General features: G+C 36.1%; 1 protein-coding gene across 1 annotated transcript; it reads left to right on the forward strand.

Moving 5' to 3' along the window:
* The first annotated feature begins 12,199 nt into the window (after positions 1-12,199).
* nptx2b (neuronal pentraxin IIb) lies at positions 12,200-17,430 on the forward strand. Its single transcript, XM_067369846.1, has 5 exons — positions 12,200-12,616; positions 14,469-14,688; positions 15,201-15,445; positions 16,778-16,957; positions 17,203-17,430. The coding sequence occupies exons 1-5, from the start codon at positions 12,200-12,202 to the stop codon at positions 17,428-17,430; spliced, it is 1,290 nt and encodes a 429-aa protein (XP_067225947.1).
* Positions 17,431-18,313: the final 883 nt, after the last annotated feature.

Genomic DNA, 18,313 nt, shown 5'->3' on the forward strand with positions numbered 1-18,313 from the left:
ATAAAATAATATGAATTTGATATCTTACAGTCCTATAACGAATAGAAAAAATAATATTTTCACATATATTTTACATTTTAATGGTAATTCTGCACAATAAAAAGTGTCTTTATACATAAAAATATATATCTGCCTTTAAATTTTTAGAAAGGGGTTCCTCATATGAGAATGGACATATCTGTGGGTCTTTTTAAAGACGAGTTTGAGCTGAATAATGTCATTATATTGTCTTCTGCAGAGCAGCTTTATAGTTAAAAATGTAATTACAACTGAATTTGTTTCAAAACTGAAGAATTTTGCAAAAGTGACGCTTTTTTCCTGGTTATTACTGTAAGGCTGTTTGGATGTTTTGTTTACAGCGCCATACAAACAAACAAACGTGACTTGGCATTGTATTTATATCAACTATCAAATGCAAACAACAAGAATTATCTAAAAAATTAAAATAAAATCCAGCACAATTACTTGCAACGTGTTTTATGCAGACTAGTTGATAAGTTCACCTCTAGTGTAGGGAAAGCAATGGGCGCGCCAAACTGCAACAACACGCCTACTGCAGTCACGCTCACTGACATGACATGATGCGCTCGAGCCAAAGTGCTAATATTAAAAACTAAATAAACCTATCTATGACAGAGCTGCCAAGGACACAGAGACTTTTACGCTTTCTGAGAATGATTGGGTTTGTAAAAGTATATAATAAGCTAGCAGCAGACCAGGCCATTTACAAAAGAAAGAGCCTACTGTCGCTAACTGACTAGCCGGCTGCTAAAGTCCAAGACATTTTTCACATGCAAAACTCAATTCTTTCACTTTTTACCTCAATTGGTGCAAATACCTGGGTCGGTTTTCTTTCACACAAAATGCTAATGAGAAACTTCTGCACTCGTTATGTATTTAAATTATAAAATTACTCCCAAAAAACAGCACCAACTTACCAGCAAGGGGACCGGAAGGAGTTGTAAATGAACTTCCGCTACACCGAGTGAAATTTAGTGGAAGGGCTGAAATCAATCCGCCGTTGTTTTGTTTACTAATTGTGAGAATTGTTATATTTTGTAAACCATATCAAGCGAATTTTATGCTTTTATGCTAGTGTTTCTCAAGTGGAACTGGGTGTCCGAGCTGTGTTCCAAGCACTGATTTTCATATTTAGACAGCAATATAGTTCCACGCGGACGGATATCATAGAGAGAGAGCGGGTGTGCGAAGACCATCGAAAACGATGGTCTTCCAGTTTCCATTTAAACTGGTATATAAAATGTTTAATTTAACGTTACGGCACCCCAGTAAACAACATAATGATTTAATAATCGATTCACGGGGATTTAGAAATAATACATTTATTTAAAAAATATTTTATCGACACGTTTAGGTTGAATCGGATTTATACGCAGCCTAATAGTACTATTGGATAAATGACACTAAAAATGCTTCACAGATCAGCTGCAATGATGTTCTGCTTTTTATTTATCCATAATGATTATAATAATAACAAGGATGCTAAATAAATATATCTAATGGCAAATAACATGCAGGTACATATGTGACCACTTGTGGGCGACAGAAAACTGGATCCTCATCGAAACTCATCAAGCTGTATTAATCCTTAAAAAGACCATTAAAGTCACTCATAAAACATCAGAACTAAACCAGATTCCAAAAAAGTTGGGACACTGTACAAATTGTGAATAAAAACAGAATGCAATGTGGAAGTTTCAAATTTCAATATTTTATTCAGAACACAACATAGATGACATATCAAATGTTTAAACTGAGAAAATGTATCATTTTAAGGGAAAAATAAGTTGATTTAAAATTTCATGGCATCAACACATCTCAAAAAAGTTGGGACAAAGCCATGTTTATCACTGTGTGGCATCCCCTCTTCTTTTTATAACAGTCTGCAAACGTCTGGGGACTGAGGAGACAAGTTGCTCAAGTTTAGGAATAGGAATGTTGTCCCATTCTTGTCTAATACAGGCTTCTAGTTGCTCAACTGTCTTAGGTCTTCTTTGTCGCATCTTCCTCTTTATGATGCGCCAAATGTTTTCTATGGGTGAAATTTCTGGACTGCAGGCTGGTCATTTCAGTACCCAGATCCTTCTTCTACGCAGCCATGATGTTGTAATTGATGCAGTATGTGGTCTGGCATTGTCATGTTGGAAAATGCAAGGTCTTCCCTGAAAGAGACAACGTCTGGAAGGGAGTATATGTTGTTCTAGAACTTGGATATACCTTTCAGCATTGAGGGTGCCTTTCCAGATGTGTAAGCTGCCCATGCCACAAGCACTCATGCAACCCCATACCATCAGAGATGCAGGCTTCTGAACTGAGCACTGATAACAACTGGGTCGTCCTTGTCCTCTTTAGTCCGGATGACATGGCGTCCCAGTTTTCCAAAAAGAACTTCAAATTTTGATTCGTCTGACCACAGAACAGTTTTCCACTTTGCCACAGTCCATTTTAAATGAGCCTTGGCCCAGAGAAAATGTCTGCGCTTCTGGATCATGTTTAGATATGGCTTCTTTTTTGACCTATAGAGTTTTAGCCGGCAACGGCGAATGGTGCAGTGGATTGTGTTCACCGACAATGTTTTCTGGAAGTATTCCTGAGCCCATGTTGTGATTTCCATTACAGTAGCATTCCTGTATGTGATGCAGTGCCGTCTAAGGGCCCGAAGATCACGGGCATCCAGTATGGTTTTCCGGCCTTGACCCTTACGCACAGAGATTGTTCTGAATTCTCTGAATCTTTGGATGATATTATGCACTGTAGATGATGATAACTTCAAACTCTTTGCAATTTTTCTCTGAGAAACTCCTTTCTGATGTTGCTCAACTATTTTTCGTCGCAGCATTGGGGAAATTGGTGATCCTCTGCCCATCTTGACTTCTGAGAGACACTGCCACTCTGAGAGGCTCTTTTTACACCCAATCATGTTGCCAATTGACCTAATAAGTTGCAAATTGGTCATCCAGCTGTTCCTTATATGTACATTTAACTTTTCCAGCCTCTTACTGCTACCTGTCCCAACTTTTTTGGAATGTGTAGCTCTCATGAAAACCAAAATGAGCCAATATTTGGCATGACATTTCAAAATGTCTCACTTTCAACATTTGATATGTTATCTATATTCTATTGTGAATAAAAGTTTTAATAAGTTTATTATTTGATTTGTAAATTATTGCATTCTTTTTTTATTCACAATTTGTACAATGTCCCAACTTTTTTGGAATCGGGTTTGTATATAGTAGTCAACATTTGAAGTGGATCAAAACCTTTCATCAGTTATCCTAAAACCTTCCTCTTAAGACAACTTAGTTCATAGGACAGTTTTGATTAACTTTTTTGATCCACTTCAAATGTTGACTACTGTATACATATATATATATATATATGTATGTATAGTGCTCGGCGTAAATGAAAAGTAACATTTTAAACAGTATCTCAATGAACACAAAAAACAATTTCCAAAATGTTGACACACTAAGTTTTATATAACATCTGTTTAACTTATAACATGAAAGTAAGGTTAATAATATAACTTGGAGAACAAAATTTTCAGTTTTACTCAAATTAGGGTGATGCAAAAATGAGTACACCCCACTGAAAGTCTGTAGACTCTAGAGCAAAGCTAAATTTTAGACTACAAATGTCTAATTCAAAAAGAATTCCACCACAGGTGAGTCTAATTATTCATTACACAGGTGTCCAGCAGACAGTTGACTAAAGGGTGTTAAAACCCCTTCCCATTTCATGCTGTCAAGACCTGAGAAAGAAAATAATTTCTTTCCACCAGAAAGGTGAAGGCTACAAGAAGATTAGCAAAGCTTTACTTATCAGTCTGAATACTGTAGCAAAAGTGGTACAAAAATTTTAAAAAGATGGAACTGCAACCATCTCACAGAGACGTCAAGGTCGTCCATGGAAGTTAACGGCTCGACAGGAGCATCTTCTGATGAGAAGGGTTGAAGAAAATCGGCATGCAAGTTCACTGCAGTTATCTAAAGAAGTAGAAAGCCAAACTGGGGTGACTATTTCCCGTGACACAATACAGCATACACTGCAGAGGAATGGCATGCATGGGTGCCGTCCACGAAAGAAGCCTCTCCTAAAGCCCAGTCACAAAAAAGCCCGCCTAGAGTTTGATGAGACCAAGATAAATGTTTTTGGAACTGATGGCTTCAAAACTGTATGGCGTCACAAAGGTGATGAATACAAAGAAAAATGCATGGTGCCTAAAGTAAAACATGGTGGTGGCAGTGTCCTTATGTGGGCTGCATGAGTGCTGCTGGTGTCGGGGAGCTGCATTGTATATATATATATGTATATACAGATGCTCTATACTGAAAGAGAAGATGCTACCATCACTCTGTGCCCTTGGTCGTCATGCCCTTTTCCAACATGACAATGATCCTAAACACACATCTAAGGCAACTGTTGGATTTCTGAAGAAGAACAGGGTGAAAGTGATTCAGTGGCTCCTGATCTGAACCCTAATCGAACACCTATATGGGGAAGAGACAAGTTGAACATCACTCTCCATCCAGCATCCAGTCACCAAAAGAGGTCATTGAAGAATGGAAAAATATATATGTTGCAAAATGTCTCATTTATGCTGAGCATATTATCACAGCTGTATATTACCAATCATACTAATTGAGTACAATCACAGCAGTGGTAGCAGATGTAATCCTGGTGGAGCTTCAGCAGCCCAGATGGTGAAAGGTCACATTATCATTTCAATAGCCCCTCTATTGGGCTGGGAGCATAAAAGCAGAAACAGAATCCTGTCTTCCACTGAACCTGTGAACTGTTTCATGTGATAGTTTTACATGAATTGAAAAAAAAAAATCTACACCTGTAGATTAAAATTAAAAAGTAATGCAAATTGACTCTTTTCACATTTCTGGGGTAGAAGCAGAAGCTGTCATAGTTGGATAAACTCCTTTGGTGAACAGAAACAACAAATATATTTTTTGCGCTCCTATTTGGCCCAATATAGCAAAAGAGAAAATCCACGATAGCATTTCTATGACTTTCCAAAAAAGGAAAAAAAAAATATTGTGAGATTTATTACTGTAATGGTTACAGAGGGAAGAGGAGAGGTGATGATCTGTTTGTAGCAGTTTGACTACATGAATCAACACAAACAAAGATAATATAAACATTAAAAATCCATATCGAAAAAGGGATGATGAGATCCAGACAAGAAACACAAAACCAAATGAGAAACAAAACTTTATTTTTAAGAGTGTATACACTGGAAAACAAGTGGTTAACAAGGAACAGGTGTGTAATGAATTGTCATGGTAACAAACAAGGCAGCTATAGAAACAAGGTAAACAGGAACAAACCACAGGACGTGAACACATGGAAACAGAAAATACACTTCAAAATAAGAGTCCTAGAACACAGAACACACAAAACACAGGGGAAATTGTGACAATTACATTGATCAAACGAAAGAAAGATATCAAATTTGAAGTCACTTCCTCTGCTGTTGTATTAGAAACACTCACACAGCAGCGTTAACCAGTTTTCTGGAGGTTGAGACTGGAGTTTGGGGTTTTGATTAAAAATGATATGGTCAAAACAAATTTTTAAAAATTAAACATATGCATGGATTAATAATTCCCAATAAGATCAATAACATGCATTTAGAAACAGAATATGTATCCTTATGGCAGGTGGATGTGGAGGAAAAGAGGCAAACAAGAAAATGAATTGAAATCTAAAATTTAGAGTATTTGCTGTGTGAGGCTGTAAGAGCACAGAAATGTTCACTGAACACCTGGTGACTCACATTCTGCTGTAAAGAGGGTCACAGGTTCACAGCACAAATGTGTTGCCACTGTAAACAGACCTCTCATCTATTCAGTTTAATGTGTGTAGGGTTTCAAGCTCAAAATATAATATCTGGATAACATTTTCTCTGCAGAGTGCATCAACTTATTTAGATATGTTTTGTGAAGGGCCTTGTTTATTCAATGGCTTTTTCATTTCTCAGGAATATGATTGTATAAGATGTCATTAGTCATCTAAGCACTCTATTAATGGGCAAGGACTAATGTGTTTCTCCTTGAGATTTTATTGACTAACTTTTCAGTTATATTTATGTTTCAATGGGGTAATGTCAGGCTACTTTTGAGTAAATCACCTAGAGCAGTGGTTCCCAACCCTGGTCGAGAGACCTCAGCACTGCACATTTTGGATGTGTGGACCTTGTTTGATACAATATATGTCTAATTTAATTCATGTGCACTCTGCTAATGATTCATGAGTTGAAACAGGTTCACCAGAAGATCACAGATTCCCAAAACTTTTCATTCTGGCACCCACCTAGAGAGATATAGGCCTAATCAATCTTTAGACGCACCAAAATCCTGAAATATGAAATATGTGAAATATGAATAAAAGAAAATGCATTTGTTCTCTTTTAGTTATGATATGAGGAAACCATAAACAAAGACATAAATCTGAGGCATATGGTAAAGAGAAAATATATTATTTTTTAGAGAGAACAGGCATTCTAGGACAATATATTATCCACAGAGACAGAGAGAATGAATTTTTGTTTTCCGTTCAGTAAGTGAGTCATTTTTTATTCAGTATCCACTCTGACTGATTTGGTGAGTTCCATCAGTGAATAATCCATCACCCAGATTAAAGCTGGTAAGTTTTTCTGAATAATTAATTAAAGAATCGATTCATAAATGTCATTTGATTGTGAATTAGACTACATAGGTCACGCTATATTGGTTGCAGCTCACAAGCAGTGACGCAAAGCGCTGCAGCCCGATCTTTCTTAGGCATTCAAAATCTGGAGGATCCAGGACCAGGAGTTAAATCTTCCACAAAGTAGGTCTTGTCTTTTATTTGATGTTGGAAATATGTAACAAAATTTAAAGGGTTAGTTCACCCAAAAATGAAAATTATGTCATTAATGACTCCCCTTCGTGTCGTTCCAAACCCGTAAGACCTCCATTCATCTTCTGAACACAGCTTAAGATATTTTAGATTTAGTGCGAGAGCTTTCTGTCCCTCCATTGAAAATGTATGTTCGGTAGACTGTCCATGTCCAGAAAGGTAATAAAAACATCATCAAAGTAGTCCATGTGACATCAGTGGGTTAGTTAGAATTTTTGGAAGCATCGAAAATACATTTTGGTCCAAAAATAACAAAAAACTACGACTTTATTCAGCATTGTCTTCTCTTCCGGGTCTGTTGTCGATCCGCGTTCACGACTCCGCAGTGAGTCCGTGGATGTGTTCCGAAGATGAACGGAGGTCTTACGGGTTTGGAACGACATGAGGGTGAATCATTACGTAATTTTCATTTTTGGGTGAACTAACCCTTTAAGTTCAAAAGAAAATAAAAGAAAAAATAAAATAAAATAGGGGCCCGGTTTCACAGACAGGGCTTAGCCTAAGCCAGGATTAGGCCTTAGTGCAATTAGGATATTTAAGTAACTTTTATAAATGTACACTTGAAAAAAATATTTCCGGTGTGCATCTTGAGATAAAACAATGGCACTGACATATTTTAAGATATGTCAGTGCTAGTTGTTTTCAGTTAAAACAGCTCAAACATGCATTTTAGTCTAGGACTAGCTTAAGCCTTGTTTGTGAAACCGGGGGAGGATATTTTAAAATGATCTTAGCATTTTATTGTTTTAGCCTACATTTGTCAGATTATTTTTATCCAAAGTTATTTACTAATGACCTTGGCATTGCTATAGCAATGGCTTTGTTTGATGAAAAGCCTTGACAGTACACTGACAAAAATGGTAACCTAAAAATGGCAAGATCTAAATAAATTAGGCTAACTGCTTTTATTCAAGTTCAAAATATTATTTAACATCACTGAACCAACCTACAGTACAGTCCAAAAGTTTGGAAACACTAATATGTTTAATGTTTTTAAAAGAAGTTTTGTCTGCTCACCAAGGCTACATTTATTTAATTAAAAATACAGTAAAAACAGTAATATGGTGAAATATTATTACAATTTAAAATAACTGTTTTCTATTAGAATATATTTCACAAAGTAATTTATTCCTGTGATGGCAAAGCTGAATTTTCAGCATCATTACTCCAGTCTTCAGTGTCACATGACCCTGTAGAAATCATTCTAATATGCTGATCTGCTGCTCAAGAAACATTTAATGTGTACAATTGTACAAAATATTTGTGTACAATATTTATTTTCAGGATTATTTGATGAATAGAAAGTTCAAAAGAACAGTGTTTATCTGAAATCTAATCTTTTGTAACATTATAAATGTCTTTGCTGCCACTTTTGATTGATTTAATGCATCCTTGCTGAATAAAAGTATTCATTTCTTTAATTTCTTTTCAAAAAAATAAAAATAAAAATTCTTACTGACCCCAAACTTTTGAACGGTAATGTATAATGCTACAGAAGCTTTGTATTTCAGATAAATGCTGTTCTTTTGAACTTTCTATTCATCAAGGAATCCTGAAAAAAAAGTACACAACTGTTTTCAACATTGAAAATAATCATAAATGTTTATTGAGCAGCAAATCAGCATATTAGAATGATTTCTGAAGGATCATGTGACACTGAAGACTGGAGTAATGATGCTGTAAATTCAGCTTTGCATCACAGGAATAAATTACTTTGTCAAATCTATTTAAATAGTACACAATTATTTTAAATTGTAATAATATTTCACAATATTACTGTTTTTTACTGTATTTTTAATTAAATAAATGTAGCTTTGGTGAGCAGACGAAACTACTTTTAAAAACATTAAAAATCTTAGTGGTTCCAAACTTTTGGACTGTACTGTACCAACATTTATACCAACATTTTACCTGGTTTAGAAATATTTTTAGAAATAGTCAGTGCTTGAAGTGAAAAAACTCTTTACCGAATTTTGACCCCCTGCCAGATTATTACCCCCCTAGTATTGGTAGGTTAGTAGTAGGTGTGGGGGAGGGGTTATGATTAGGGGTGGGGTTAAGATTAGGCAATCAGGTAGCGACTTCAACGAGGGGGGTAATAATTTGGCAGGGGGTCGAAATTCAGCACAACACCTGTTTGCCATGAAAACTAGCATTACACTAAAGGTAAAAATACTGTACCGTCCCACTATGAGCACTGGAAATAGTTCTATAATTGCAGGTTACAATTACAAATAGGTAACAATTGCAGGTTACAATTTTTTACAATTACAATGATGGCCCACTGTGCCCAACATCATTTTGTATTAACCAAAGGATATTCGCCTTATATATGCCTTATATACTCATGTTCCAGCAAAAGTGAGCCATGTATTTATTCAGTACTACTAACAGATTCAGTGAGTTAAAGGTACTAAATAGGATGTTTTGTTTTATACATTTTTGCAATATTACTATCTTTACTAACTGAAAAAAGACTATTTATTAGGTGCACTGAAAGGAATAACATTAATATACATCATCTGTGCACGAGGTAGGGCCTTAAAAACATCAGCCAATCGTTTACGCGATCATAAAAAAATTATAAAAATAAATTGTTATATAAAAACAATTATTTTTGACTATTTTTTCCTTTATTTCCATTAGCATTCACTTGATAGTAACTTGTCCTTGATTGTCAATTCAGTTGTATCCATATGAAACTAACACATTCTAACACACAGTATTAATTGTGCAGTGTCCGTTTGACAGTATGTTCTTACCAGCATTGGGAAGGTGTCAAAGTTCTGCCAGGCTCAGCAATACGCTTGGGCTGCTCCCGGCATCAGTTTTCTCTGCAGTGGCTCTGGTGATAAGCCAAGTTCTGATCACGATCCTGTTAAACTTCTGCTCCGGTCCAAAGGCACACCATGTTTAGTTATGTAATTCAACATTCATATTTTTTTTCATTTATTTATATTTTTATAAATATAATTATAGTATTGTAGTTTTATTTCTTCTGTTTATATAATTAGGAATATTTGTTTTTAAACATTTGAAATTAAAGTAGGCCTATCAGACATTTTGAATAGTTTGACAATGATATGACCATTGAGTAACCTGGCAACGCATACTGCTAACGCATAAGCTAACGCATATTGTCACCTGCCCCAAAGCAGTGTGAATAAGCTTTTAAGCTTATAATGCAGCACTGGCTGTTTGATTTCCATTTTACTGCAGATGACACGTGACCTCTCACAGTGACCTGCAACTAATCTAAATCTCATTTAACTTCATATTGCCCACATCCGTTGTAACAGAACATACGTAAGATATAGGCGACACGGGGAAATGTTCAGATTAAAATTAGTTTAACCGATTAGAAATGAGCAGAGGTGCAATTCATACATGACCACCATCACCCCTATGATCAGACAGTAGAAGTTGTATAAGTATCTGAAAAAATTAATTTAGTCAAAAACAAATTTTTAGGTAAGAAAGTAAAATCTGACTTGCGTTAAATGACAGAACAGGCATCAACCAATCTTTGTAATTTGTAATATAATTTGATATATAATATCCACACAAGCTTTTGATCTGAATGTCTAAAAAACTAGAAATATCCTTTTCTATTTCATGCATAATACTACTTTTATTCTATCCCCTAACCGTACCCCTAAACACAACCCATCACAGAAAACTTTCTGCATTTTTACATTTTCTAAAAAACATAATTTAGTATGATTTATAAGCTGCAATGTCCCCAATTTCAAGTTCCCACACAATGTGTTTCCCACACACACACACACAAATGTTGGGTTACCATGTTTTATGGGGACTTTCCATAGACATAATGATTTTTATACTGTACAAACTATCCGCTAACCCTAAACCTACACTCTAAAAAATGCTGGGTTAAAAACAACCCAAGTTGGGTTGAAAATGGACAAACCCAGCGATTGGGTTGTTTTAACCCAACTGTTGGGTTAAATGTTTGCCCAACCTGCTGGGTAGTTTTATTTAACCCAACTATTGTTTGAAAATGACTATATGGCTGACTTAAAATGAATCTAAAATGAAATTAAAATGTTCATTTATTAAACATATTAATAAATGTTAATTTTCAAGCTATTTTGGGTTCATTTTAAGTAAGCAATACTGTAATTTTTAAACAATAGTTGAGTTAAGTAAAACTACCCAGCAGGTTGGGCAAACATTTAACCCAACTACTGGGTTAAAACAACCCAATCCATTTTCAACCCAACTTGGGTTGTTTTTAACCCAGCATTTTTTAGAGTGAACCCATCACAGAAAACTTTCTGCATTTTTACATTTTCAAAAAACATCACTTAGTATGATTTATTAGCTGTTTTCCTCATGGGGACCAAAAAATGTCCCCACAAGGATTTCGGATTTTGCCATCCTTGTAGGAACAAAGATGGTCCACACACAGTCTGTTATGTATTTTATGTTTTATGTATTTCTTTTATAGCTGTTTCCAGTAGGGTGGTGATGGAAGATGGTAATTATTAGCCTATATCAAACATAATTTTATTACTGCAGTTAATTCATGCACAAAATTTTACACGGCCATGTTTTCAATTAGTTTTACAACAGGTTGTGAGCTACATTGTAACAATGCTATTTTTTGCAGCCTATGTGAAAATCATTTGCACAGCTTAGGAACAAGTTTTTTCAAATTGACCTAATTTATAACAGACAAGCAATTTATAATGTTCACATTATATCAACATTACAAACGTTTAAACAAACCACTGCCACCTTCTCCGCTATAAATACAATATAATCCCAAAATCGTAAAGGTTACAGTGTAGGCTAGTTTATTACCCGAAGCACTAAGTAATACTCAAATAGCCTAATCCATGTGTTGTTAAATTATAACTTAGGCCTATATCTTTGCTACTGACCACCGATTAAAGAGGACTTTGGAGAGATATGTGCCTTTTGTTAAGAAACTCTCTCGCTAACACGTTGGATTAAAGCTACTTGATTTTATTTAGGAAGGTTATTTTATAGCTACAAGGGCCAGTGACGTTAATACTACAGCCAATCCGATTCCTCCAATCGCTGAAGTTTATTTGTTGACTGTGTCGCTCTTCTTGTCAGCAGCACTAGCGCGGAGTCAGTAGTTCAAAGTGCAGGGGATCATCACTAATATCTACCGATGGAAATCTTTTACTCGATATGCGTAGTTTAAGGTAAGTTTTGCGATTCAACACAATACAGATTATTAAACCTCTCCGCGCGCCTGTTACATCACCACAAAATGCTTCATCTTCTCACCGGACTCATATGCGTCTATGCACTGACGTGTGTAAAAGTTGTCTATGGACAAAATGAAAAAGGTGAGCGTTTTATATGTACTGCAGTCCCCATTGATAAGGATACAAGTTGCCCTCTGCAGTCTCTGCCTGTTCAAAGCTCGTCGGTCCAGGAGGAAGAACTGAGAAACACGGTCATGCAACTTCGCGAGACAATTTTACAACAGAAGGAGACAATTGTCAGTCAGTTAGGAACGATTAAAGAGCTGACGTCTAAACTGTCACGATGCGAGTCTGACTCTGAAATATTTAGAAAAATGAATAAGGACACAATGGATGATGTGCCTAAAGATCCAAATGACACCATTGACGTTCTTGGAAAGACCATGCAGGGTCTGAAGGATCGACTGGAAAACCTAGAGGTAAGAGAGTCTTTATTTCAGCTATACAAGTTTGACACTTTGCCTTGTTCTACATGTGTAAATAAAGAGATTCAATTAGTAAAAGCACAGTTGTGCTGGACGGTTCTCTGCCACGACTATTTTGGTAATTATGTGGAGGCGTTGAAGATTTACAGGGATTATCTCATTAGTTAGTACGTCTCTATCCCTTAACCACAAATGTTACTTAGGATGCGCCAAGCGACTAAATGTCTGGAATGTGTCGATGCCATTTAAATGTAAGGTGTTAATCTGACTGTGTGAAATGATGGAGCAAACGGTTACCCTAACATATCCAATTTTTTTCCACATGAAGTGATCTTGCTATCTGGCACTGAATGAGTTTTTGTTCTTCCTAGTCTGGAGGAAGTTAATTTAGTTAGTGTTTTGGGGTTAATTGCTTAATGAAATGTCAAGTCCTTTTTTGCTAAATAAAAATGCAGAATTAGGCAAAACTATATGTATTCCATTTCCATTAAATTTGAACCAAGTGAATTCCTTAAAATATTTGTATTTACTTACACTGAAAAATGATAACCTGCTAATGGTATTAACTAGTTAAAAATATTGTTTAAAGGGTTAGTTCACCCAAAATGAAAATTCTGACCTTCGTTAATCTTCGGAACACAAATTAAGATATTTTAGTTGAAATCCGATGTCTCCGTGTGGCCTGCATAGGGAGCAATGACATTTCCTCTCTCAAGATCCATAAAGGTACTAAAAACATATTTAAATCAGTTCATGTGAGTACAGTGGTTCAATATTAATATTATAAAGCGACGAGAATATTTTTGGTGCAACAAAAAAAACAAAATAACGACTTATTTAGTGATGGCCGATTTCAAAACACTGCTTATGAATCAGCGTGTCGAATCATGATTTGGATCGCGTGTCAAACTGCCAAACTCCTGAAATCACGTGACTTTGGCGCTCCGAACAGCTGATTCGACACACTGATTCATTATGCTCCGATGCTTCCTGAAGCAGTGTTTTGAAATCGGCCATCACTATATAAGTCGTTATTTTGGTTTTTTTTGGCGCACCAAAAATATTCTCGTTGTTTTATAATATTAATATTGAACCAGTGTACTCACATGAACTGATTTAAATATGTTTTTAGTACCTTTATGGATCTTGAGAGAGGAAATGTCATTGCGCCCTATGGAGGCCTCACGGAGCCATCGGATTTCAACTAAAATATCTTAATTTGAGTTCCGAAGATTAATGAAGGTCTTACTGGTGTGGACCGGCATGAGGGTAAGTAATAAATGACAGAATTTTCATTTTTGGGTGAACTAACCCTTTAACATCACTCAATCAACATAGGCCTACATTAAGTTATATCAACAAATCATCTTGTTTTTGTTTTTTTTTAAATGTGAAAATAGGAATATTAGGTTAGTTCTTAATTATCATTAGCATTTAATTGATTTTAAGAATGTTTTTGTCAGATTATGAAGCAGTGATTTTTTTTTTCAAGAATATTGATTTTTTTTTCCTTCTTCAAATTAGTGCAAATACTGTATTTTCACCTGCACAGGTGTTAAAGAAGCTTGAAACCTAAATTTGATTTGTGAATGGAAAAACATGACTATTTCTTCATTTTCCTTCTAACTGGGTCCTGGACATCAAATATTATATTGAAATAAAAATAAAAAACTACTTAAAAAAAAGAAAGAAAACTAACTGGATTATGTAGAAAAGAGTTTTACTTCTTTGTAATGTTCTTAGTTCAGAACAGAAGAGGTTATTGAGCAAAGAAAAAGCTTTTGTACAATTCTGTCAGCTATAATTAGAAATCCAATGCTTCTTTTTTTGTCATTTCTTTCCAAAGCAACAGCAAATGCGAGCCAATATCTCTGGTGCCTCCTTTCCTAATGAGCTGAGAAATCTACTGCAGCGTAGACTGGAGGACTTGGAAAATCAACTGCTGAAGAAGGTCAATGAGCTTGAGGAAGAGAAGTCCCAGCTATATAATGAGACTGTCGCTCATCGCCAGCGCACAGACAATACCCTCAACTCTCTCATGAACAGGATCTCTGAACTGGAGAAAGGTCTGTACAAAACACTCCTACATTCTCTAGTCATTCTTCTTTCCAAAGAAGAGGGGACTTGAAAGTAACTGTTCAGCACTGTGTGCTTCAAAATTTGATAAAATATTCCCATATTTGTTAGAGCCGATAGCCTTGTGGGCAGCGCTCCGACATATAGCAACATGTATCCGGGCTAGCCGAGTTCTATTCCCAGGGTCAAGGTCCTTTGCTGATCCTGTTCCTCTCTCTCCAGTCTCCACCCCATGCTTTCCTGTCTGATCTCTACATTGTCCTATCTAATAAAGCCATAACTTTAAAAATATATATACAGTATATTCCAATATTTAGCCACTATAGTGTTACAGTTTGCTTCTTGGTTTCCTCTACATTAAAATAATTATTTTTCTTAATGTTTGATTTGAAAGAGTTGGGGCCGAGGGGGTAATCAGGTTATTTTGTGGTCCGTCAGCATATTTCTGCATCATTCCAGTGCTTATGCAATAATAAATAAAAATAAAACTTTTTGGATTTAGGAGGAGCTGGATTCAAATCACCAGAGAATTTCAAGATCTCTCTTCCTCTTCGCACTAATTATCTTTTTGGACAAGTAAAGAAAAGCCTTCCAGAAATGTACGCCTTCACTGTCTGCATGTGGCTCAAGTCAGGTTCAAGCCCCGGCATTGGAACCCCGTTTTCCTATGGAGTGCCTGGACAGGCAAATGAGATCGTACTGATCGAATGGGGCCATAACCCTATCGAACTGCTCATCAATGACAAGGTAAAGAAGTTACGTATTAAGAAAAGCAAGTTTGGCATTGAATATTATGAGGACATTGATGTTAAAGGTGTAATAGGTGATTCTCTACAGAAACATTTTTGTTATGCTGGTTGAAAGTCTCCTCATATCCTGATAGAAATCAATATGTGAAACAGTCTAAATGTATTTTTATATATATCGTCTGTGGATGGCGTAGGACCATAAAATGTATCATTGTATTCGGTCAGAATGAAATGATAGCATGTGTTCTGTCAGACATCATACGTCATCAGCGTGTTCACGTACGCTGTGCAGACAGATGATGTAATCCAATAACGTTGTCTCTGGTTGTCTCACTTCTGGTCTGTGCACGTTCATGTGTTTTGGAGGAGGCGTGGCTTTGGACGGCGATTTGCCCCTGGGTGGGATTGTATGCTTTCAATGCTAGCAGGCTAAAGTTAGCATTTCCAGATCACCTATCGCAACTTTAAGTAATCGGCAGTTGCACATTATTAATCATCAGCATAAATAAGTTTATATGAAAACATATGTTTACTAAAAATAGAAATGTTTTTCTTACTTTTTTACATTGAGTAGGTCACTGAAAAATGTATATTTTGTTATCATTTGCTCATTCTTATTCATCATTATTTTGGTTTTCTTCTTCAAAAGAAGATTTAATGAAAATGGATGGTGATTTATGCCGCCAAGCTCCAAAATAAGTATCATAAAAGTTGTGCATATGACTTGGGAACTATATAATTCTGGAGCAATATCAGCTTAGTTAGAAAAACAGATTAAAATTAAAATAACTGTTCACTGTTAATCTCTATATCTACTTCAGCTTTGAAATCTTATTGCCAATTGTGTAAAAAAAAAACATCTCGATGTGTTGCGTGAGGTGGAGTCATGTGACCTGGAAACACGACATGGAAAGTTTAAAAAAACATGACTGCAAATGAGATTTGTGAGCGTAAAGGAAGATTATCAGTGTACTATGACTTAAAGGGATAGTTCACCCAAAATCATCATTTACTCACTCTCTTGACATTCCAACCCTGTATGACTTTATTTTTTCTGTAAAAAAATCTTTTTTTAGATGTATAAAAACCCCAAGACATTTTTAGGTCAGGTCTGGAATGACACAGGGGTAACAACTGATGACAGAATTTTCATTTTTGGTTGAACTTTCAGTCTGTTTCTCAAAAAAACTTTTGGTGCTTTTTGTCCTCGGCAGTATAAATCACCATCCATTTTCCTTGTGTGGAAAACAGAAACTTAAGATCTCCCTTTGTGCTTCATGAAAAAATAATATTGATAAACTATTTTTGAATACCTCCTGTTGTCAAATAGGTGGCACAACTACCTTTATCACTGAGTGATGGGAGATGGCACCATGTCTGCATCACTTGGACTACTAGGGATGGGCTTTGGGAAGCCTATCAGGATGGCCAAAAATTGGGCTCAGGAGACAATCTGGCCCCCTGGCACCCTATCAAGTCCGGAGGAGTCCTCATCCTGGGCCAAGAACAGGTGAGAACAGAAGCAGAGCTGATACAGCAGTTTCTGCTGCATTCCCAGACCCAGTCGCACTGTAACTGTAATATTATGCCATCCCTGCACAATAGTGTTACTGACTCATGAACTTTACATTTTAAATAAAACTTGACCTCAGGCAGCAAACAATGTCGTAGAGTTAGCATGCACATGCTCTAAGAGTGAATAAAAGGGGTTATTGTTGTTGTCTTAACGAGGCCTGTCGTTTATGGCCTCAACAGGATGTAGTAGGGGGACGCTTTGATGCCACCCAGGCCTTTGTGGGGGAGCTGAGCCACTTTAACATCTGGGATCGGGTCCTGCGCTCCACGGATATCATCGCCATGTCAAACTGCTCATCCTACATCCCTGGGAATGTGGTGGCCTGGACCGACAGTAACATCGAGGTGTTTGGTGGAGCCTCAAAGTGGCCGCTGGAGCTATGCGAAGACCGGCTATTTGACAATTAAAAGTGTTTGTGGATACTAGTAAGCCATACTTTTCGTCTCAAAAAAAGATTTATCTTCATCACTCAAACAAGAAGTAGCAAATAGTTTTAAGAAAAAGCAACCTATATCAACAATATATTTAAATATTCTTGGACAGATTACAACATACAGATAAATGTAACATTTCAGTTGATATATTCAGTTGACATATCTGTGGCTGAGGGAAGTTGCCATTACAGTAATGTAAGTAATGTACCAGATGGTACTACCATGGTATTCTGATAAATACCATGTTGCTGAAAGATCATCATGTTTATGTACCATGTATTTACATGACACTCCATGGTACATTACCATGTCACCTTGTTGGTGTACAGAAAAGCACACACACACTGTTAGAATATAGCTGCATTTATGGCATGTTGGAATTACTGGAATAATGAGATTACGACTTGTAAAAAGCGTTCATGTCCCTGAAGAACTTAACTCTAATTTTTAAAACTCGTCATTTGGAAACACCCAAAATGGCAGTGGCTTCAGGAGTAAAATGTCGCTAAGCAGTATTTTGTAATATTTATGTTTAATAATTCCTACAATTGACTAATGTCTTAATAATGCAAGAATAATCTATAAATAAAAACAAATGAAAAACAAACAAGACTAATGTAGCTGACAGAGTTAGCATAGAATAACTTTGTAATGCCCTGCTAAATTAACTATAAGTTTAATAAGGCATTTGCATTACTTGTTGTATTAAGGTTTTGGCTATTGATTGCTAAAATTACACATTTAATTTAACATAGAAACACATAATTCTGAGTTTGAGGACATGAACAGCTTCAAGTTGGATGTCATTGTGACAATTGTGACATGGCATGAATGCAGCAAAAGCTTTCAGATTTTA

This window comes from Chanodichthys erythropterus, chromosome 19, assembly GCF_024489055.1.
Source record: "Chanodichthys erythropterus isolate Z2021 chromosome 19, ASM2448905v1, whole genome shotgun sequence".
Classification (NCBI taxonomy): domain Eukaryota; kingdom Metazoa; phylum Chordata; class Actinopteri; order Cypriniformes; family Xenocyprididae; genus Chanodichthys; species Chanodichthys erythropterus.